The sequence below is a fragment of the Camelus ferus genome, chromosome 12, assembly GCF_009834535.1.
Source record: "Camelus ferus isolate YT-003-E chromosome 12, BCGSAC_Cfer_1.0, whole genome shotgun sequence".
NCBI classification, from domain to species: Eukaryota; Metazoa; Chordata; class Mammalia; order Artiodactyla; family Camelidae; genus Camelus; species Camelus ferus.
The window spans coordinates 5023285-5047393 of record NC_045707.1 but is presented as its reverse complement, the minus strand read 5'-3'; the positions used below and the strand labels follow the sequence as shown (position 1 = coordinate 5047393).

Sequence of the window (24109 nt, the reverse complement as noted above, 5' to 3'; positions counted from 1 at the left end):
GTTTCTTCACCCCTTTTGCTACTTCTGTTACCTTTCTTTTTCTTCCACCATTGCTTTTCCTCTTCTTTTCTTTCATTATAAACGTATTTACTAACTTTATAATTTGAAATTTGGCTATCTAGCAGAAATTTGGAGTTACAGCAGTGAATAAAACAAAGTCCCTTTCATCATGAAGCAAATATTCTAGTGACAGAGATAGATTGTTAAATACACATAAACAAAATAGATATAAAATATTATGTCAGATAATGTCAAGTCCTGTAAAGGAAGGGAAAGTGGTGACAGGACAGAGAGTGACAGGGATGGCTTTATTTTAGGTCAAGTAGTGACGGAAGGCCTTTTGGAGGAGGCTGATATTTAAACAGAGACTTAAATGAAGTAAGGGAACAATCCAGGTCTGTCGGGGGTGTTCTGGCAGAGGGACCAGCAGGCGCAGTGCTCTGAAACTGGAACCGGCTTGGTGTAACCAACCATGGCTTAGGAAATGTGTCCCTGCATTGCTGCAGAACTAGCTCAATGCTGAGCCATTTTTATGGTTCATATGAGAAAATCTAGTTTATTGCTTTTTAGTCACTGCTTTTTTTTAAGCCCAAAATGATGCTTCCCAGATTTATGACACTTCTTATTCACTGGACTAAGCTCTGAATGACTTTTGAATATTTAAAAAAATCAATCTACCTGCAAATGAAGTTTTAGTACAGTTAACTTTTTTTCATACCACAAATGTGTGTTGAATACGTACTTACTATATGCCAGACACTGCTCTAGGCCTGGTAAGCAAATTGGGTTTATTTCTGCTCTCACAGAGGTTGTATCTAGTGATGGACTTTCAGTCTGTTTCAAAACACTATGTTCAAAAAGAGTTTTGGTGAATGATGACATCGCTGAAGTGAATCTGTAGTAAGAGTACTAAAGTGAATAGTGAACATTTGGATATAAAAGCTGTAGTAAATTTGTTAAAAATCTGTTACATTATTTAAAAATCCCATTTACCCATCACTGTATATAGTACACATACACAGTAGTTGTATAGATGTGTTTGTGTTCGAAAAAGAGAAATTGGATTAAGTAAGCTTAGCAATATTAACCATATCTATTTAGGTATTTGAATCTGAAACTATTTTAAAGGAAAAAAGAAAACTTACAATTTGGTTGGGTGGGGAGAAGATAAGAAAATTTATTAGGGGTTGTTATTAATGGGACAGGACAAGTAGCAAATGAAAACTTGGAGATGGGTGGATCAGTCAAAATTAGGTGTGCCCACAAGTGATAGTATTAGGGCCACAAAACTGTTAGTAGTGTAAAAATAATAGAAATTTCTCTCTTCTAAAAATAATCCAGAACCAGGTATTATTGGACTGATGTGGCTCTCCATGATGTCAGGGCTCTTTCTGTCTTGTTGCACCACTAAACTCAGCATGTAAGTTCCACTTTATGGTCCAATATGGCTGCTTGATTCCAGCCGTCACATCTGCCTTCTAGCCAATAGGAAGGAGGAAGGGTTGAAAATATGAATGCCTTTTCCCTTTAAGGACATTTATGGAAGTTGCCTGTAACATTTTGGTTTATATACTGTTGTTTAGCACTTAGTTACATGGACATTCCTAGCTTCAAGAGAGGCTGAGAAATGTAGTCTTTATACTAGACAGGCATATGTCCAGATGAAAGAGAATCTATCATTAAGGAAGAAGGAGAGACTAAATATAGGGGACAACAATAGTCCTACCATACTGGGAAAGAATACAAGAAGTGAATTAATCATGGTAATACATGGTTGTCAGTTTAAATGGAATAGAGAATATAAATTCTAATATGTAGAAAAATGTGGGCAGATAGTTAAGAGTACTCAGCACAATTTATAAAAGGAGATAATGAACAGTATTTGGAAATGTCAATTTGATACGACTAGCAACTAGGAACCATTGTAGGCCTTGGAGAACAGAAGGGATGTTTAGCTTAGTCACAGAACTTAGCTTTCTTATTACTGAAAACAGCTGTTGGTGGAAGATAATTCTTACTACTTTCTGTAGAAATGAAGGATATACAAATTGGAGGGAAGCTTTATAAGAGATAGTTGTTTCAATCCAGGCATCCAGGACCTGCTCTAGGGTTATTGAAATGAAGGAAAGATAATGTTTAAAGATAGAATAGAGAGAGGAAATGGAGTGAGTCGATATATTGGAGAAAAAAGAGAGAAATTGAAAATGACTCTTACAATTGAGTTAGAAAAAAAAGGAGGCAAGTAATGGTATCATACAGGTAAATTTCCATCAGAAGGAATTTAAAGACGCTTCTAAATTATTTAGTTATAATGAGATGTAAAACTGAATGCTTTGCTAGGAATCTGATTCCCAGGCTTTAAGATCTAGAGCTGAAACAGCTGTGTGTCACTCTTTGCGGTGAATTAGCAAGGGGAAAAGGTACTCTAGAGAAGGTGTTATACACACATCACTACTTCTACTCCTTTTTTCCTATTCCTGGATGCTTTCCCCAAGTTTTAATTCTGGTAGATAGGTTGGATAGTTTTCATTTAGCTGATTTTGTTGTTTGAAGGCAGAGATGAGCTGAAGGATGATTGCTGCTTGATGGCAAGACAGAAAACTATATAAAGCACAGTGATAACTCAGCTTCTCTGAGCTATAAGCATCAAAGTTAGGTCCCTTCCTTGGAGGTAATCATTATAAAAACCGTCACCATAGACGTTGCTTACAACTAGACCAGCGAAGCATTACCTCGTTGATCATCCAGTCTTCCATGAAGAGCTCTTCAGTGGTATTATTCTTTGCAGAGGAACTTTACCTGTATTAGAGAAGGATTACTCTGGTCTGTATTAAATGTAATGCAACTCTACATCACGGAAATATTTCCCTAAAAATTGTATATAATTCCCATTGGACCAAAAGTTAAACTTCAAAGTAGTTGTCATACTTTTATGAGCAAAAACACCAATGTTGGTATTACGTCCCACAATGAACTTTGTACGGACAGAGAGGCGATGTGGAGGCAGACCTGGGTGCCTTATCACATACAGTCTCAGTGGCAGGACTTATGGTACAAGTGGTGGTTGCCACTAAAACATTTACCTTGATGAATGTCAAGCAGTGATTTTTTTAAAAATTAGAAAATAAACAAGTGTACAAAAGAGAAAATAACAATAACTTATATTTCTACCACCCTAGGTCTACCATTATTAACATCTTAGAATATTTTCTTCTAGTCTGCTTATTTTTCTTCTTTTGTTTTTGTTTCAGAAAAATCACTCTATTCTTGTAAAGCAAAAATACAGGCCCATTGTAATTAATCACTTCCAATCCCATCACTCAAAAGTAGTCATAATTAATATCAAATTAACATGAATTCTAGGCACCTTTTATCCATCCATTTATATATGTATAAAGATGAATAACTAGAGAGAAAATGTTATTATAAAAATGTTATTGTACTCGATGTTATATTTTACTAAAAATATTTCAAGTCTACTTCTGGCAATAACAGTTACTAGGAGCTCCAAGAAACCCGTTTATTGCACAATAACCAAAGACTGGAAACGATACACTCACTATTTGAGACATTTCTGGCTTCACTAGAGTATGGGAAGTCTCCAAGGATCTCCCCCTCCAAACATTTGAATTAATTATTAAATGAAATAAACAAAATAAGAACAGGACATATGAGCTCAGGTAAAAGTGACTTCGAGTTGGTGCCTGTGGGACACTGCAGGTGATTGTAGTGGTTGAGTTGCTTAAGGGCAGTTATTAGTAGGTAAGAAAATGAGTTTTGGGGCTGCCTTGAGAATTGGGAAGGAAAGTATGAGGTTACTGTGCTGAACCCAGACACTCAAGAAGGGGCTGAAGTGATTCTAGGTAGTTCTCTCTGCAAGAAGAAAACCTTCTCAATTCACAGGTTAGGTCCACAGGATTCCCATCAATTAAAGTCAAGACAATGAGCTCACAGTCCATGCACCAAACACAGGAGAAAGTAGTTAGTAAAGAACATATTCAGTCCCCACAGATTGTAGACATTAGAAAGGTTGGATGCACAATGTACAAGAGCTATGTTTTTAAATATTTAAATAAATAAAGGATATAATCACAGTGTTGATAATGGAGGAGGTTGTGTGTGGGGCAGAAGGCTTACGGGAGATTTCTGTACCTCCCTCTCCATTTTGTTATAAACCTAAAATGGCTTGAAAAAAAAAGAGTCTTAAAAAAATACACACAAGCACAACTGTCAAAGCCAGATTTGCCCTTCTCTAAATTAATGCAATTATTCAAATGTCAGTTATGTCTGTCATAGCCTAGGCCCTTAGGCTGAATCAAACTCTTAAAAATTAAGATGGCTTTACTTTAAAAAAAAGATTATTAGGAATGAGTATATGAATTTGAAAATGAGAACTTACAGAAATGAGAAATACCGTTGAAATAAAAAAATTTAGTGAGCTAGAAGCTATGTCCAATGTAAGTGGAATATATGGAAGCAATGTTTAGACATAGAGGATACATGTATAGAGGAATGACAGTTACCATGCCAGTATACGCAAGGTCTTCTCGTCAGCTACAGTGGAGGCCAGATGACTGTGATACAATATTTTCACAGTGCAGAGAGAAAACAATAGCCTATAATTGTGTACCCAGCAAAACTGTCATTCAAGGATGAGGGTGAAATCATCACTCACCGATAAATACAAAAACTGAAGAATTTACCACCATAAAACCAATAATTAAAGGGTATACTTCAAAAAGAAGGAACATTATTCCAGAAGAGTGGTCGGAGATGGGAGAAGGAATGATTAACAAATAGTTAACATGTATATAAAATAAAAGAAACACATTCTGTGTAAAACAGTATTGTCTAACTTTTGAGTTTTAAAAAAAGACAACTAGAAGAGTGGGTAGCCGTGGGATGTAAGTCAGGAGTGGGTCTGCAGATTTATAGTGTTCTAAGGTCCTTGTATTTTTTGAGAGAATAAGAGTATTATCTGACTCTAAATTTTTAAAAGGTAAATGTGCATGATAAATTTTCAAGGGTAAATGCTAAGAGAAGTAGACTGCATAAATTCCAAAGTAGCAAGAAAAAATGGAATGAAAATTTTTAAAATTTTATAAAGGGCAAGAAGCATAGATAAAGTGGGACAAATGGAAATAAAAAAGTAAAATGGTAGAAACAAATCCAAATATATTAATAATCACAAATATCAGTGAGTTAAAAATTCATCTGTTAAAAGGCAGAGATTATCAAATTGGGGAAGAAGAAATCCAGATGTATGCTGCAAGCAGGAGTTCACATAAAGGTTAAAGCAAGTGGGTGGAAAAAGATAAACCAGGCATATACTAACTAAAGAAAGCTAGTGTAGCTATATTAGTACCATAGAAAGTAGAATTTAAAGCCAAGAGCATTATTAAGGAGGATGATAAAAGGTTTAATTCCCCAGGAAGACATAATATTTCTAAATGTGAATTTAACCAATACAATAAATTCAAAGTACATAAAGCAAAACTTGGTAGAACTACAGGAAGATATCGAAACATCTTCCATTATAGTAAATGATTTAAAATTTTTCTCTCAATTGATAATTCAACTAAATAAAACATTATTTAAAATATGGATTTTATAATTGATTATATGTATTATAAAGAAAATCTTAACATTTCAAAGAATTTGTATCACACAGACCACATTTCTAGCAAAAATGCAATTTAGTTTGAGTTTTTAAAATGTAAATTTAAAATTTCTGTACATTTGAATGTGGAAGTATTTTGTTTAGAATCGGGTAGAAGAAAAGGTTCCCATTCTCTTTCCATTCAGTTTTATACTAGAGATTCTAGCCATGACAATAAAACAAGTAAGAGAAATAAAAAACATATGTATTGAAATGGAATAAATAAATTTATTTGCAGATGAAAGGATTTTCATATAGAAAACATGAAAAAGTCTACAGACATATTAGAAATAATAAGAGGTTTAGTAAGATGACTGGCTATAAATATATTGTTTATTGAAATACTAAAAAATGTAAATATGGTTGTCTCAAAATTGCATGAATTTAGTGGAGGGTTTTTCAAGCTTGGTACTATTGACGTTTTAAGCCAGATGATTCTTTGTGGTTGGGGCTGTTCTGTGCAGGGGAGGGTGTTCAGCGTTATTTCTGAGCTCTGCCCACTAGATGCTGTTAGCACACATCCCTTCCTTTTGTGAGAGCCAAAAGTGTCTGCAGACATTGTCAGATGCCCGCTGCGGGCCAAAATTGCCCCCAGTTGAGAATCACTGATTCAGTGCAATTACAATCAAAATCCCACAAGAATTTTTAAAGTTGAATTTGATGGGCTGATTCCAAAGCTTATCTGAAAGAATCAAAAGGTCAGGCATATCCTAAAACATTCCTGTAAAGAATAAAGTGGGGGGCTTGCCTTTTTAGATGGCAAGAATAAAGCAATAGTAATCATGGCAGCATGGTATTGACGCAGGGCCAATGGAACAAACTACAGAGCCCTGAAAACACAACTGTGCCGCTGTGTTACCTTAGTGTATGACAGAGGTGGCATGTCACATTGGTGGGGGAGAATGAACTGCTTAATAAGTAATACCAGGGCAATTATTTAATCATATTGAAAAAAATGGAATTAGGTCTCTACCTCATATCATGCACAAAAACAAATCCTAGAGGAATTAAGGACTTAAAAGTGAAAAAAACAAAAATTCAAAATGTTTAGAAAAGAATTTAGGAGAGTATCTTCTTCACATTGGGATAAGGAAGAATTTCTTATAATAAAAAAGTACAAACTATTTTAAAACATATTTATAAATTTGACTATTGTGATAGGCAGAAGTGTGTGAATAAACCTCAGTGACCCTGGACTCTGCTCTATCTTCTGAGTCCTTTATACAAGGTCCTGCTCATTCTGTCAGGTTGGGAAATGTACCTTGTTCCAATCAGGTGGGGAGATACCCTCACCTTCAGATCATTCACCCAATTCAGTGTGAACATATGGCTTTCACTTTCATTACTGTCAGCATCTTTTTTAAAAAATTAAAGTATAGTTGATTTACAGTGTTGTGTTAGTTATTCCTTTTCAAATTCTTTCCATTATAGTTTATTACAAGATATTAAATATGGTTCTCTGTGCTATACACTAGGACCTTATTGTTTATCTATTGCACACATAGTAGTTTGTATCGGCCTATCCCAAACTCCTAATTTATCCTTTCCCCTCCTTTCCCCTTTGGAAACCATAAGTTTGTTTTCAATGTCAGTGAGTCTTTTTCTGTTTTGTAAATAAGTTCATTTGTATATCTTTTTAGATTCCACATGTAAGTGATATCATATGATATTTGTCTTTGTCTGACTTCACTCAATGTAATAATCTCTAGCTCCATCCATGTTGCTTCAAATGGCATTATTTCATTCTTTTAATAGCTGAGTAGTGTTCCATTTTATACATATACATCACATCTTCTTTATCCAGTCATCTGTCAATGGACATTTAGGTTGCTGCCATGTCTTGGTTATTGTAAATAATGTTCTGTGAACATTGGGGTGCATGTATCTATTTCAAATTAGAGTTTTTGTCTTTTCTGGATGTATGCTCAGGGGTGGGATTAGTGGATCATATGGTAACTCTATTTTTAGTTTTTTAAAGAACCTCCATACTATTTTCCATAGTGTCTGCACCAATTTAAATTCCCCAAAATAGTTGAAGGTGTTTATTAGTATTATTTGTAGACTTTTTGATGATGACCATTCTGACCAGTGTGAGGTGATACCTCATTGTAGTTTTGATTTAATTTCTCTAATAACTAGCGATGTTGAGCATCTTTTCATGTGCCTGTTGGTCATTTGTATGTCTTCTTTGGAGGAATGTCTGTTTAGGTCTTCTGCCCACTTTTTGATTGGGTGGGGTTTTTTTTGTTATTGAGCTATATGAGCTATTTGTATATTTTTGAAATTAAGCCCTTGTCAGTCGCATTGTTTGCAAATGTCTTCTTGTAGACTGTAGGTTGTCTTTTCATTTTGTTATGGTTTCCTTTGCTGTGCAAAAGCTTGTAAGTTGATTAGGTCCCATTTGTTTATTTTTTGTTAGCATCTTTTTTTACTAACTCTGTTATACCTATTTTTTTTTTCTTTAGCTGTTTCCACCTCTTCTCAGTCATAAGGAGGGCAAAAAAGCACTGTCCATTCAGTTCCCCCTTTTTCCAGACATGAGGATATTGATGAGAAACCTCAAAATCTCGTCAACTCGCCAATAACACCTTTGGAAGAGAAGGAATGTCCTAGATTTTGTTTCTTTTCTTGCCCACTGGTTATTTTTGTGTGTTTTTTCCCCCTTTTAAAATTACTTTTAATTACACCTATTTCCATGTCAGATTGCGTTGTAAAAGTTTTTGATTAGTTCTGACCTTTTAAAAAAAAATATCATGAAGTATTTGGCGATGGAAATTCTGTGTTGCAGTTTCACTCTGCTCTCTAAACCAGGAGTCAGCAACTGGAGATTTAGACCTGCTTTCGTGGTGACTGTTTAGTTCTTCCTGTGCCTATAGCTGAGCATTTAACATAGTTTGTGGGTTTTCCTGTTTGCCATTATTATTAAGTAGTATCATATTTTATGTGCTATTGTTAGCAAAATGCTGAGATAAAATTGTCTCAACTCCCTTTTGTTGTTGTTGTTGTTGTTGTTTCTTTTTGGGAGGGGTAATTAATTTTATTTATTTATTCTTAATGGAGGTACTGCAGAATGAACCCAGGGCCTCGTGCCTGCAGAGCACAGTGCCACTGAACTTATACCCTCCCTCACCACCTCAACTTCTTTTTTTTTTTTTAACATTTTTATTGATTTATAATCATTTTACAATGTTGTGTCAAATTCCAGTGTTCAGCACAATTTCTCAGTCATTCATGGACATATACACACTCATTGTCACATTTTTTTCTCTGTGAGTTATCATAACATTTTGTGTATATTTCCCTGTGCTATACAGTATAATCTTGTTTATCTATTCTACAATTTTGAAATCCCAGTCTATCCCTTCCCACCCTCCACCCCTGGTAACCACAAGTCTGTATTCTCTGTCTGTGAGTCTATTTCTGTCCTGTATTTACGCTTTGTTTTTGTTTGTTTGTTTGTTTTTGTTTTTGTTTTTTAGATTCTACATATGAGCGATCTCATATGGTATTTTTCTTTCTCTTTCTGGCTTACTTCACTTAGAATGACATTGTCCAGGAGCATCCATGTTGCTGCAAATGGCATTATGTTGTCATTTTTTATGGCTGAGTAGTATTCCATTGTATAAATATACCACAGCTTCTTTATCCAGTCATCTGTTGATGGACATTTAGACTGTTTCCATGTTTTGGCTATTGTAAATAGTGCTGCTATGAACATTGGGGTGCAGGTGTCATCCTGAAGTAGATTTCCTTCTGGATACAAGCCCAGGAGTGGGATTCCTGGGTCATATGCTAAGTCTATTCCTAGTCTTTTGAGGAATCTCCATCCTGTTTTCCATAGTGGCTGCACCAAACTGCATTCCCACCAGCGTTGTAGGAGGGTTCCCCTTTCTCCACAGCCTCTCCAGCATTTGTCACTTGTGGATTTTTGAATGACGGCCATTCTGACTGGTGTGAGGTGATACCTCATTGTAGTTTTGATTTGCATTTCTCTGATAATTAGTGATATTGAGCATTTTTTCATGTGCCTATTGATCATTTGTATGTCTTCCTTGGAGAATTGCTTGTTTAGGTCTTCTGCCCATTTTTGGATTGGGTTGTTTATTTTTTTCTTATTGAGTCGTATGAGCTGCTTATATATTCTGGAGATCAAGCCTTTGTCGGTTTCCTTTGCAAAAATTTTCTCCCATTCCGTAGGTTTTCTTCTTGTTTTACTTCTGGTTTCCTTTGCTGTGCAGAAGCTTGTAAGTTTCATTAGGTCCCATTTGTTTATTCTTGCTTTTATTTCTTCTAGGAGAAAATTTTTGAAATGTGTGTCAGATAATGTTTTGCCTATGTTTTCCTCTAGGAGGTTTATTGTATCTTGTCTTATGTTTAAGTCTTTAATCCATTTTGAGTTGATTTTTGTATATGGTGTAAGGGAGTGTTCTAGCTTCATTGTTTTACATGCTGCTGTCCAGTTTTCCCAACACCATTTGCTGAAGAGACTGTCTTTATTCCATTGTATATTCTTGCCTCCTTTGTCGAAGATGAGTTGACCAAAAGTTTGTGGGTTCATTTCTGGGCTCTCTATTCTGTTCCATTGGTCTATATGTCTGTTTTGGTACCAATACCATGCTGTCTTGATGACTGTAGCTCTATAGTATTGTCTGAAGTCTGGAAGAGTTATTCCTCCAGCCTCTTTCTTTCTCTTCAGTAATGCTTTGGCAATTCTAGGTCTTTGATGGTTCCATATAAATTTTATTATGATTTGTTCTAGTTCTGTGAAATATGTCCTGGGTAATTTGATAGGGACTGCATTAAATCTGTAGATTGCCTTAGGCAGTGTGACCATTTTAACAATATTGATTCTTCCAATCCAAGAGCATGGAATATCTTTCCATTTTTTAAAGTCTTCTTTAATTTCCTTCATCAATGGTTTATAGTTTTCTGTGTATAATTCTTTCACCTCCTTGGTTAGATTTATTCCCAGATATTTTATTACTTTGGGTGCTATTTTAAAGGGGATTGTTTCTTTACTTTCTTTTTCTGTTGATTCATCGTTAGTGTAAAGAAATGCAACTGATTTTTGAACATTAATTTTGTAACCTGCTACCTTGCTGAGTTCTTCAATCAGCTCTAGTAGCTTTTGTGTGGACCTTTTAGGGTTTTCTATATATAGTAACATGTCATCAGCATATAGTGACACTTTTAGCTCTTCTTTTCCAATTTGGATCCCTTTTATTTCTTTCTCTTGCCTGACTGCTGTGGCTAGGACTTCCAGGACTATGTTGAATAGGAGTGGTGATAGTGGGCATCCTTGTCTTGTCCCAGATTTTAGTGGGAAGCTTTTGAGTTTTTCACTGTTGAGTACTATGCTGGCTATAGGTTTGTCATATATAGCTTTTATTATGTTGAGATATGTTCCCTCTATACGCACTTTGGCGAGAGTTTTTATCATAAATGGGTGTTGAATCAACTTCTTTTTTAAGATCTCCAGAAACAGAAGTTTGCTTTTTCTCACTTTTCCTTATCTACTTATTTCAAATTCAATTTTAAACATCTGCTTAAACATCTCTGCTTTCTTATTCTTTATCCTTTTCATGTTTTCATTTTTTAAAAAAAACATACTTTTCCCCACTAATGTCGAAATACACCTTTCAGAAAAGATTTACCGCACTCACATTCTGTCTCCTGTCCCTCTGAAGCATTTGTCATGAATAAACAGGAGCAGAGAAACAACAGAGAAGCATTCTGGTGGTGTCTGTAGTAGATACTGTGGTGTTTCCAGATTCCTGCTTCAAGGTAAATGCGCTTACTCCCTCGGCTGCTGGGAGAGTTGGTGCCTGAGGGGTCTCAGCTAAGTCCTTCTCTTCAGATTTCCAACATTTGAAGAAAGCCTCTTTGCCTAAGGTCACACCCCCTCCCTAAGAGAACCTGCTGTCAGTGACTTGTGGATGTAGGCCAGTCCCCTTGCTTCAAGGTAGGACAACTGTGAAGAGCCATTCCAGCCCCAAAGCTCCCAGTAGGATTGGCCAAGACCTCTGTTGCAAACACATTACGACTCAGTTTCTCCCTTGGCCCCGGCCTGCCGCCCTCTTTAGTCATGGATACTTCTGAGAGCACTCCCTAATGAGTCTCCCTCACACAAATCTGAGTCTCGGAGTCTGTTTCCTGGGGAATCCAACCTACAGCAATGGCTTTGCCTCAAGATTTAAGATATAGGACAACTATATGTATGTAAATGAAGAAAGAATGATAAAGCAAATGGGACAAAATGTTAGCAGTTGGTGGATCTGGATGAAAAGTATATGTGAATTCTCTGTACTAGTCTTGCAACTTTTCTGTAAGTTTGCTCCAAGAAAGTGAAATTGTTAAGGTTCCAAACTCATGATTCTGCAAAAGCTGAGTATAAATTTAATCACTATGAGATGTTTAAATCTTATCAATTCTTCATTAGCCCACTGAATATTTTCTATAATTGATACATTTATTTTTAAAATTAATTTTGTTATGTAAATGACTTAGTTTACTTAAATTGCACCTGTAAGGACACTGTCAATATGTAGCAGCAATGTCTATTAGATGCTAAATAATAAACAGAACAACTTGAGAATTTAAGGAGCATTTCAATTCCAAAATGTGCGGTTGCACTGTTAATATCTGATAGTTTGAATGTCAGTTTGATATCTCATCTGAGAAATATCACAGGGTTTGCCAGTTCTGCTTTGTGGTATTATCTGAGTGGTACAGGCTCACTGAGATCTATAGCTTCTCTCTAGATAGTTTTTACAAAATACCATCTTGGTATCTAAGCACTCATCTTCGAATGACTCAGTAGCATCATTTCCTGCAGCATCTTCACTTTTTCCTTTGAGGTTTCTCATTCACATGCTGGTCCTCCTTGGCTGTGACTTCACAGTCTCATTTGATAAATAGCTTGTGATATGCAAGGGGCTTCATTTCCACTAAGGAACTAGATGTGTGATGTGTTTTCTCCCCCTCTGCTTGCTTGTGAAAATCTAGAAAGAAATATTGTGTAATCACCTTAATTTAATTAAGCACACTTCACTTACAGTGTTGTGCTTGATACTAAAAAATTTTTTTCTAAATGAATTTCCATAGACTCAGTATATTCTAACTGCCTTCCTTCTTGCCCATAAGATTATTTAATATATCCTTGTAACATTTTAGCTATTCTGGGCTAAAATGCATCTCCAGGTATATAAGATATTTTTTCTTTCACAGTTCTTACTATTCTTCAGTCTTCTTCACACTTGACTTCAAAATTGACTTCCTGAAATTTTTATCAGTCTACTTCTGTGATGTCTAAAACCTAAGTCTATTTCATTTCAAGGATAATTTGTTGCTGAGTGCTCAAAGAGTGAAAATATAGTTCCTGATGAAATCTCTTGAAAGTACATAGATGATCTAAGCCTCGAATTGCTGCTGTTTGCCAATATTAATTATACAATCTCCAAGTCCAAAATAAGCTCATTTTAATTATTCATTTTCATGTGAAGTTATAAGAAAATGAAAAGTTAGAGCCATAAATGCAAAGTTCTTATTCTTTCTTCAGTGTCTTTGGTGTATACCATTCTTACTCCTTTTACCCATGTGGTTCTTTCTGCTTGGAATAATTTCTCCCTCTATGTTTGTCAGGATCCTAGCCATCCTTCAAAGCCTTGTTCAAATTTTACTTCCTATTTGAGGCTCTTTCTGGTTACTCTGGTGCTCATGAATTTTTCTTCCTTTTAGAATGTCTATTTCTAAAGTTAGTCATTTAAAGAAAGTTTGGCCTGCGATTGATCTCCTCGGATTGCTTCCTGTAAGACAAGTCTGTGTGTTAGACTTATCTCATTAGTTAGGCTATAAACTTTTTGAAGACAAGGACTGAGCTATTTTTCTTGAATAACCCATAAAATGATTTTGAAAAATTATGTACCTCCTTACACATTTTTTGGTTGACATGTGAAATTTTGTCTTAAGTATAAGTAAGTGCAAAGGATATAATTAAAAATATCATCATTAAAGACAAAAGAAAACAACTGTTACATGAGTCCTTTAAGAGTATCTACAGGAATCTAAATACTATTGTGATTGATACCTATAAGCGTGCTTTAGAAAGAAAAACATGGCCTTCTTTAATTGTTGGAAATTTTATACCATTCCCTTTTCTCCTTGAGGTCATACTTCTTTTTCACATCCCTCACAGAATTTTATCCTAATAGAAAGTATTTTTATGCTTGTAAGTCTCCTCTACATCAAATATGTATGTAAATTGAAATTATTTTTCTAAATTGTCTGTGACCAGAGGTTTTAAGTGGTAAAATATTCCCTCTAGATTGACTTACATTACAATTATTTTTTAGTGCACAATTGATCAAAGCCACATAAATATATTATAAATGTTTATAAACACTTATTAAACATAAAAAATACAATTTTATTGGAAAGATACATTTTTATGAGAACTGCTTATTTTACCCACATATGAATATTACTTATTTCTTGAAATAAGAGGGTTCAGCATAAACTGTTTCTGTTTTATATTTTTATAGATGTAAATGCTGAGAAGACTTGTTCACGTAAAGTTGTGGGTGGAAATAGATGTTTTATTATAACAATGTCAATCAATTCTATGAATTCCTTCCAAGTAATATGCCAAAATTATATAGTGATTTATTGTTAAAATGTTTTTCATTTCTTGTAACTATTAACTTGGTTAGGTCTTTCTTCACTGTTGTTGAAAGCAAATTATTGGAAGCACTCTACTTAGAAGATTTGTTTAACAGTCATTAGGAGTAATTTACTTTCTCAATTTCTGGGAATAATACCAAAATAACTTTACTAAAATTTATACCCAATATACTCAGAATGTGTGTGAAAAATATGAATAGTACTTGCAATATACCTGTAAATACAATATTTTTTTGAGAAAATGATTTTATTGTGTCATATGCTTCACTTTTAAAAAATTTTTAAAAAATTTTTTTAATTTTTAAAATTTTTTATTGATTTATAATCATTTTACAATGTTGTGTCAAATTCCAGTGTAGAGCACAATTTTTCAGTCATACGTGAACATATATATATTCATTGAGACATTTTTGTCTCTGTGAGCTACCATAAGATCTTGTGTATATTTCCCTGTGCTATACAGTATAATCTTGTTTATCTATTCTACAATTTGGAAATCCTGTCTATCCCTTCCCACCCTCCACCCCCTTGGCAACCACAAGTTTGTATTCTATGTCTATGAGTCTATTTCTGTTTTGTATTTATGCTTTGTTTTTGTTGTTTTTGTTTTTCGGGTTTTTTTTAGATTCCACATATAAGCGATCTCATACGGTATTTTTCTCTTTCTGGCTTACTTCACTTAGAATGACATTCTCCAGGTGCATCCATGTTGCTGCAAATGGCATTATGTTGTCGGTTTTTATGGCTGAGTAGTATTCCATTGTATAAATATACCACAGCTTCTTTATCCAGTCATCTGTTGATGGACATTTAGGCTGTTTCCATGTGTTGGCTATAGTAAATAGTGCTGCTATGAACATTGGGGCGCAGGTGTCATCCTGAAGTAGGGTTCCTTCTGGATATATGCCCAGGAGTGGGATTCCTGGGTCATATGGTAAGTCTATTCCTAGTCTTTTGAGGAATCTCCATCCTGTTTTCCACAGTGGTTGCACCAAACTGCATTCCCACCAGCAGTGTAGGAGGGTTCCCCTTTCTCCACAGCCTCTCCAGCATTTGTCATTTGTGGACTTTTTAATGATGGCCATTCTGACTGGTGTGAGGTGATACCTCATTGTAGTTTTGATTTGCATTTCTCTGATAATTAGTGATACTGAGCATTTTTTCATGTGCCTATTGATCATTTGTAGGTCTTCCTTGGAGAATTGCTTGTCATATGCTTTAGATGTATTTTCATCAACTCTTCAGAACTGCAGATTTGGTTTATTCAATTTTTGGAAAATATTTGCCATATTTACCTAGTTGTCAGAGCCAGCCCTCACTGTCAAAACAACCAGCTGAATCATATTTAAACTTTCTTTCAGAAAACATCTTACTTTATTTATTCAAATATACGTGTAAGCAGATATCACTCTGGTTGCATTCACACTTCTGAATTCTTTCCTTAAGATAAATTTCTAAGGGATGGAGCCTTGCCCTGTTTGTTGCATTGGTGAAATAAGGTGCCCTTGCCTCCGATGCTTTCTTTGCTCTTCTCTCAGGAATGATGCATGCTTTGACAGTACTAGGGGGATGCAAAGCACAAGGACATTAGATGAAACTTGTCAACTGTCCTGCTTCTCCATACTGTCATGTATCTGAGTACCACACATCCTAGTATGAACAGTTTGAACCAGAAGACCCTGTTACTTATACCATGCTTTGTCATTAAAAGAAGTATGTGTAAGATAGGATAGACTTTGAAGCTCTACTTTGGGTTTCTCGTGCCTTGATTAAAAGAAGATTCCCATGTGAGTCTTTTTTTACTGTTGTTTGGTGCCTTATAGATTCTTATGCTTGCATCTTAAGGGAGGATGCACCATAGTAAGATGGGTAAAGAAAATGTCTTTCTTTGTAAAGTTGGAGAAAATCTATTATGAAAGGGAAGGGGGAAAGAACTAGCCTGATGCTTCTACTCAGTTGCATTCTCAGGCAGATCAGTTTTTTTGGTAAGAATATGTACAGAATTTGTGGATCTGGAAATTGAGTCCTTTAAAGCTATCTGTGCCCACCTAGCCCTCGGGAAGTCTTTAAGTACCCCCAGAGGTGTGCATACATCAGTTTGAAGATAGATTTCTTACGCTTTTTGTTGTACCCAGTAATGTGCTGAAATATAGTTGGTACTAATACTTTTGTTTACATAGTAATTAACATAGGGAGGAAAGTGATATTAAGACTGCAAAACCGTTAAGTTCACAGAGAAAAAAATGTGACAATGAATATATATATGTTCACGTATAACTGAAAAATTGTGCTGTACCCTGGAATTTGATACAACATTGTAAAATGATTATAAATCAATAAAAATGTTAAAAAAAGACATAAATTGTCTTAAAAAATTAAGTTTATCAAAACTATAAAAGCAGAAAAGTAGCTTATTTTCATTGGCATATTCTTTTTTGTTTAAATTTTAAAAATTTTGTTATAAAGTTTCCTTTTATGAAATAATCTATACATTTCTGATTACTTTCACCTAGAACAGATGAAATTCACACAGCAGTAATAAAGTTCTTTTAAATATTAATTAGAATAATTATAGTTGTCATTTCTGATTTGCTAAAATGTCATTTGAGTAATTTTCACATTTTCAAACTATTTTTTACAGTATACTATATCTTATTTTTAAAAAGATATTTCAAATAATAAAACTGTAAAATAGAATCATTGATAGGAGAAAGGGCTAGAATTGAAGTTATATTTTAAAAATCAGTCTGAACTTGTCTATTATTATAAAGGGGTATATTAAATGATTAATATTCATAGGTAACCATTGACAGATGATGTATATTTTATAGACAAAATGGATCTTCAGAAGTGAATAACTTAAAAATTACGAGCTAATGTAAAAACATTACTATCTTTTGTCAAAGTCCAATCTTAGCTTTATGTTGTTGACAGAAAACACTTCCAAGTCAGGACTGAAACGAGAGCAGCGTCAAGACATTCAGCTGCCTGGTGGAACCGTGTTGTCACAGGAGATGCTGCCACTCAAGATTAGTGCTTGGAAGTCGACAGAAGTAAGTCACTGTAGTAGTTTTCTGTTGCTGCTCTAACAAATTGCCACAGACTTAGTGCCTTAAATCAATGCAGATGTCTTACTTTACAGTTCTGTAGGGTAGAGGTCTGACACGGGTCTCCCGGGCTGGAATCTAGGTGCCTGCAGGGTGGCGTTCCTCTCCGGAGGCCCCGTGGGAGGACCCGTATTCTTGCCTTTTCCAGCTTCATGTTTTCTAAGAGAGACTATGCTTGTCTTTTAACTTTGTTTTTGATATTTTTTGTTATACAGAATTTTAAATAAGAATAGATTAAACTATCAAAATTTTCCTTTATTGTTGGTGTTTTTTAAAAATCTTATTTAAGAAATTTTTTATTCTAATAAAATAAAGATCTCTTATTTTTCCTTCTAAATGTTGAAATCTTTATGCCCTCTAGAATTTTACTATGTCGTGTAAGATAGGGGTCTTATATTATTTGTACCCCTGTAGATAAGCCGTATGTAATTTATTGAACAGTCCACCTTTCTCTGCTCATTTAAAAAAAAAAAAGCTTTTTATTATGAAGTAATTACAGACTTAAACAGGATATTGCAGAAATAGTACAGAGTCCCGCATACCCTTTACCCAGCTTTCCCGTGTCGACATCTTATATAGCTGTAGTACAGTATCAAAACCAGGAAATGGACACTGGTATGGTATTGCTAACTAGACTAAAGTCCTTATTCAGTTTTCAAAATTTTAATTCAGTGTTCTTTTTCTTTTAACCTGCGTGGGGTGTGGGGGAGATTGTGCAATTTTATCCTGGGTATAGATTCAAGATACAGAACTGTTCTGTCAGCACAGAAGTTCACATGCTGTCCACCCCAACACACTCCTCCCAACCCCATCCATTGGCAACCACTAATCTTTTCTCCATCTCCACAGTTTTATTTCTAGGAAGTATGTAAGTGGACTCAGATAATATATAACCCTTTGAGATAGATTTTTTCCACTCAGATAATATTCTTGAGATCCATTCAGGTTGTTGCATGAATCAATAACTCATGCCTTTTCATTGTTGAGTAGCATCCAGAGTATAGATGTACCAGAGTTTATTCACCCATTCACCCATTGAAAGATAGCTGAGTGTTTCCAGTTTGGGGCTATTTGTGAATAAAGCTGCTGTGAACATTTGGGTACAGGTTTTTGCATATGAAGTTTTCATTTATCTGTGTTGTATGGTAAGTGCATACTAAGTTTTGTAAGAAACTTACAAACTGTTTTCAAGCATGGCTGTACCATTTTACATCCACTAGCAGTGTATGAGATCAGTTTGTCTGCATCCTCACCAACTTTTGGTATTACCACTATTTTTATTTTATTTATTCTACTAGGCTTCTAGTGATATCTCATTGTGGTTTTAACTTGTGTTTCCCGAATGGTTAATGATATTGAACATCTTTTCATGTGCTTATTTGTGGCATCATAACTTCTCTTTGGTTAAATATACGTTCATATCTTTTGCCCATTTTCTAATTAGTTGTTATTGTTTTTTTTTAACCATTGAGTTTTGAGAGTTCTTCATATATCCTGGATTTGAGTCCTATGTCAGATGTGACCTGCATGTGTTTTCTTCCAGTCTGTGGCTTGTCTTTTCTTTTAAACAATGTCCTAACAGAGCAACAGTTTTAAGTTTTGGTGAAGTCAAGTTTATCATTTTTTTATTTTGTGGATCATGTTTTTTTGTGTCATATCTTAGAACTCTTTATCTAACCCAAAGTCATGTAGATTTTCTTTCATATTTTCTTCTAAAAGTTTCATAGTTTTATGTTTTAGATTTAGGTCTGTGTTCTGTTTTGATCTAATTTTTGTATAAGACGTGAAGTATAGGTCGGGGTTCTTAAAATTTTTTTTGCCTACAGATATCCAGTTGTTTCATCCCCATTGTTAAAAAGACTTAAATTTTAATGTGTAGTATGCTTAAGTGCGGATTTCCCTTCTCTCTCTTCTTTGTCACCCTGTGAGGCTTTCTAGTGTGAGGTCTTTCATCTCTAATTCTGAGACAGTTGTCTCTGGTTCAGGTATTTCCAAATGTTTATTTTCATTTTTCTCTCTTTCTTGGGCTCTTCTTATTTGGATATTAGTAATTCTATTTCTGTCTTCATATCCCTTAACTTCTCTTCGTAGTTTCTGATTATGTACTGTTCTTTTTACTTGCAGAGTTTCTCATACTGATTGTCCAGTTTAATAATTTGTTCTCAACTATGTCCATTCCACTATATATCCTGTCTGTGTTCACTATTTTAACATTCTGTTTTTACATTTGATATTTAATATTTCTATTTTATTCTTTTTTATTGTGTTTGTTCATGTTTCATATTGCTTATATCTTTCCTTATTTATTCTAGTATGTGTATTAAGCTTATTTTAAATTCTTGATCCATCTTTTCTGATATCTGTGTTTCTGATGAAACCTGTAATTCAGGTTATTTTAAAATAGTTTTGATCCTCAAAGGGTTGGTTACCGCTAGGGTTCTGACTGCTCTGTTTAGGATTGCTAAAGTTCAGATCTTCCTCTATGTCAGTCCTATCAGGTTAAGTGGGAGGTGGGAGAAGCGGACTCCAGGGTGGAGAGCACCTGTCTCCCCTCCTGTTTCCCTTCAAGAATACCAGTTAATCATTCCTCACTCTGAGAATCAGTGCCTCAAATCAGGTCTTTATCCTTAGCACCCCAAGAAGCAGCAGCTTTTGAGGGAGGCACTCCTTAAATTGTAAACCACCTGCCCTGAGGCTTTAGAAAGAGGACGGGTGACCTAAGAACATCTTCCTAAGAACACTTCACCTAAGAACACACATCTTTAATTCTAGCGTATATAGCTCCTCAAATACTTTTTCTCTATTTCCTTGATATTTTTCTGGTTAATTTCTTCTAGATATATATTGAGCCACTTAACCTCTCATTTTCCATGTCTTTCAACTGCTTTATTTTATTGAAAAATTTTTATTAAAGTATAGTTGATGTACAACATTATGTTAGTTTCAGGTGTACTACATAGTGACTTGATATTTGTACGCATTATGAAATGATCACCGTAATAAGTCTGGTAACCATCTGCCCCTATCAACTGCTTTTATAATTATATGATGTTTGTATCATTATATCCTGCTGCATTTTAGGTAATTAATCAGAACTGTCTTCCAGTTTGTCGTCTTCTCCTTTCCTCTGTGTCCACTCTGGAGTTTTTCCTGTCCATTAAGGGTTTTATTTCAGTAGCTATGTTTTACCTTGCCAGGATTTCTCATTGCATTGCATTTTTATAGGATATCCATTTGTACTTACTTCATCTATGCCTAGTTTTGCTTCTTGTTTTCTTATTCCTTTAGATTAATGTCATCCTTTCCATTATCTTTTTGAGGGCTGTCTATACTTAGTTTTAATGCTTCTTAGATTTCTTAGTTTCATTTTGTCAGGAGTGAGTTCAGTTTTCTTTCTGTTTTGTAGTATTGGTTTGAAGTTCCTGTGAGTGGCTCAGGTTTTTTATCTTTCTTTCTCTCTGAGTGTCCTTACCCTTCCCTGCCTAACAGTTTTTTAGTTGCCTCCTCCTGACACCTGGGACTACATATCACATTCAGGACTTAGACTGGCAGCTTGGGGCTCCTTTTTTTGCTGATGTCAGAGATACTGCAGATCCGCTCCCCAGGTCAAGGGATGCTGTGGATCAGTTGCTGGTGAAGTTTAGTTTGTGTCCTTTCACTACTTGCATAATACTTTTAGAAGCCACAGCGTGGGCTGTGATTGATGCCAGGTTATTTTAACTTCCTTTGTAAGTAGGAGAGCCCAATGTCTAGGCATAATTTCAAGCAGTGAGCCCATCTTTAGCAGTCCTATCTTGGATGGCCACTTCAAATCTGTATTTATCCCTCTGGAATTGGGCGTCTGGTCTTCTCTGCCTTTTTCTGGATCCAGAGCCCCAGTGGTCCACAGCTTCAACCTCTTCACCATTATGTGTTTCTGTGCATGCTCCCATCCATGAAGATGTTCGCCTTGTTTTTGAGCAAGACTTTACCTTTAATTTTCACATTTGTATCTTCTCTTTCATTGATACGTGTTTGGAGAAGGAAAGTATCCTCAAAGTATGAACATATGGAACCATCTTGACTGAAAATTATCTCATTGGCTTATTTGTTTTCTATTTTATTTTATGTGCGTTTCCTTACTAGAAAAGACAGCTGCTTTTTAGAAGCTTTTGAGCCCTTTTTAGTCGTATTCATTACTGAATCTTTAGTTGCCAAATTTTTGTTAACAAAGAATGAAATGAATGAATGAATGAGTAGACAGTGTTAACTTCCTTCTCTTCTTTCCCCGTAAAAGAGGCTTGTTTGGCCTCCTGCTCAGAGTGCTTTGTTTAGTGTTCTGCCACGGTTCCTATGGTGGGGAGTTGGAATTATTTCTCGCCCTTCTTTTCCCAACCCTTTCCCCCAACCCGACTAGGTGTTGAATTTATGTGATTTTCTAGCAGCTCAGAAAAAGTACATAAAATTTCACTGTTTCTTAATTGCATAATAGCCCATAGGTTGAAAATACACAGATTATGTTTAAAGATATGACATTAAGTCAAAATGGTTTTTATTTTATTTTATTTTATTTTTTAAAACATTTTTTATTGAGTTATAGTCATTTTACAATGTTGTGTCAAATTCCAGTGTAGAGCACAATTTTTCAGTTATACATGAACATACATATATTCATTGTCACATTTTTTTTCACTGTGAGCTACCACAAGATCTTGTATTTATTTCCCTGTGCTATACAGTATAATCTTGTTTATCTATTGTGCATATATCTGTCAGTATGTACAAATTTTGAAACCCCATTCTGTCCCTTCCCATCCCCTGCCCCCTTGGCAACCACAAGTTTGTATTCTATGTCTATGAGTCTGTTTCTGTTTTGTATTTATGTTTTTGTTGTTGTTGTTGTTGTTGTTGTTGTTGTTTTTAGATTCCACATATGAGCGATCTCATATGGTATTTTTCTTTCTCTTTCTGGCTTACTTCACTTAGAATGACATTCTCCAGGAACATCCATGTTGCTGCAAATGGTGTTATGTTGCCGTTTTTATGGCTGAATAGTATTCCATTGTATAAATATACCACAGCTTCTTTATCCAGTCGTCTGTTGATGGACATTTAGGCTGTTTCCATGTCTTGGCTATAGTAAATAGTGCTGCTATGAACATTGGGGTGCAGGTGTCATCCTGAAGTAGGGTTCCTTCTGGATATGTGCCCAGGAGCAGAATTCCTGGGTGCTATGGTAAGTCTATTCATAGTCTTTTGAGGAATCTCCATACTGTTTTCAACAGTGGTTGCACCAAAATGGATTCCCACCAGCAGTGTAGGAGGGCTCCCTTTTCTCCACAGTCTCTCCAGCATTTGTCATTTGTGGACTTTTGAGTGATGGCCATTCTGGCTGGTGTGAGGTAATACCTCATTGTAGTTTTGATTTGCATTTCTCTGATAATTAGTGATATTGAGCATTTTTTCATGTGCCTATTGATCATTTGTATTTCTTCCTTGAAGAATTGCTTGTTTAGATCTTCTGCCCATTTTTGGATTGGGTTGTTTGTTTCTTATTATGTGTATGAGCTGCTTATATATTCTGGAGATCAAGCCTTTGTCGGTTTCATCGTTTGCAAACATTTTCTCCCATTCTGTAGGTTGTCGTTTTGTTTTACTTATGGTTTCCTTTGCCGTGCAGAAGCTTTTAAATTTAATTAGGTCCCATTTGTTTATTCTTGCTTTTATTTCTATTGCTTGGGTAGACTGCCTTAGGAGAACATTTTTGAGATGTATGTAAGATAATATTTTGCCTATATTTTCTTCTAGGAAATATCTTGTCTTATGTTTAAGTCTTTGATCCATTTTGAGTTGATTTTTGTATATGGTGTAAGGGAGTATTCTAGCTTCATTGATTTACATGCTGCTGTCCAGTTTTCCCAGCACCATTTGCTGAAGAGACTATCTTTATTCCATTGTATATTCTTGTCTCCTTTGTCGAAGATGAGTTGACCAAAAGTTTGTGGGTTCATTTCTGGGCTATCTATTCTGTTCCATTGGTCTATATGTCTGTTTTCGTACCAGTACCATGCTGTCTTGATGACTGTAGCTCTGTAGTATTGTCTGAAGTCTGGAAGAGTTATTCCTCCAGTCTCTTTCTTTTTCTTCAATAATGCTTTGGCAATTCTAGGTCTTTTGTGGTTCCACATAAATTTTATTATGATTTGTTCTAGTTCTGTGAAATATGTCCTGGGTAATTTGATAGGGATTGCATTAAATCTGTAGATTGCCTTGGGCAGTGTGACCATTTTAACAATATTGAGTCTTCCAATCCAGGAGCATGGGATATCTTTCCATTTTTTTTAAGTCTTCTTTAATTTCCTTCATCAATTGTTTATAGTTTTCTGTGTATAAGTCTTTCACCTCCTTGGTTAGATTTATTCCCAGATATTTTATTACTTTGGGTGCTATTTTAAAGGGGATTGTTTCTTTACTTTCTTTTTCTGTTGATTCATCGTTAGTGTATGGAAATGCAACTGATTTTTGAATGTTAATCTTGTAACCTATTACCTTGCTGAATTCTTTGATTAGTTCTAGTAGTTTTTGTGTGGACCTTTTAGGGTTTTCTATATATAGTATCATGTCATTGGCATATAGTGACACTTTTAGCTCTTCTTTTCCAATTTGGATCCCTTTTATTCAAAAT

The 24109-nt window shown here is 35.1% G+C and overlaps 1 protein-coding gene across 1 annotated transcript in view; it reads left to right on the top strand.

Annotated features, from left to right (window-relative positions):
- Nucleotides 1–24109, top strand: part of ENTHD1 (ENTH domain containing 1) — a 94456-nt gene that overhangs the window by 18047 nt on the left and 52300 nt on the right. Inside the window, exon 3 of the mRNA XM_032492292.1 lies at nt 17273–17391. Coding sequence (XP_032348183.1) covers nt 17273–17391 — 119 coding nt within the window. The remainder of the gene's footprint in view (nt 1–17272; nt 17392–24109) is intronic.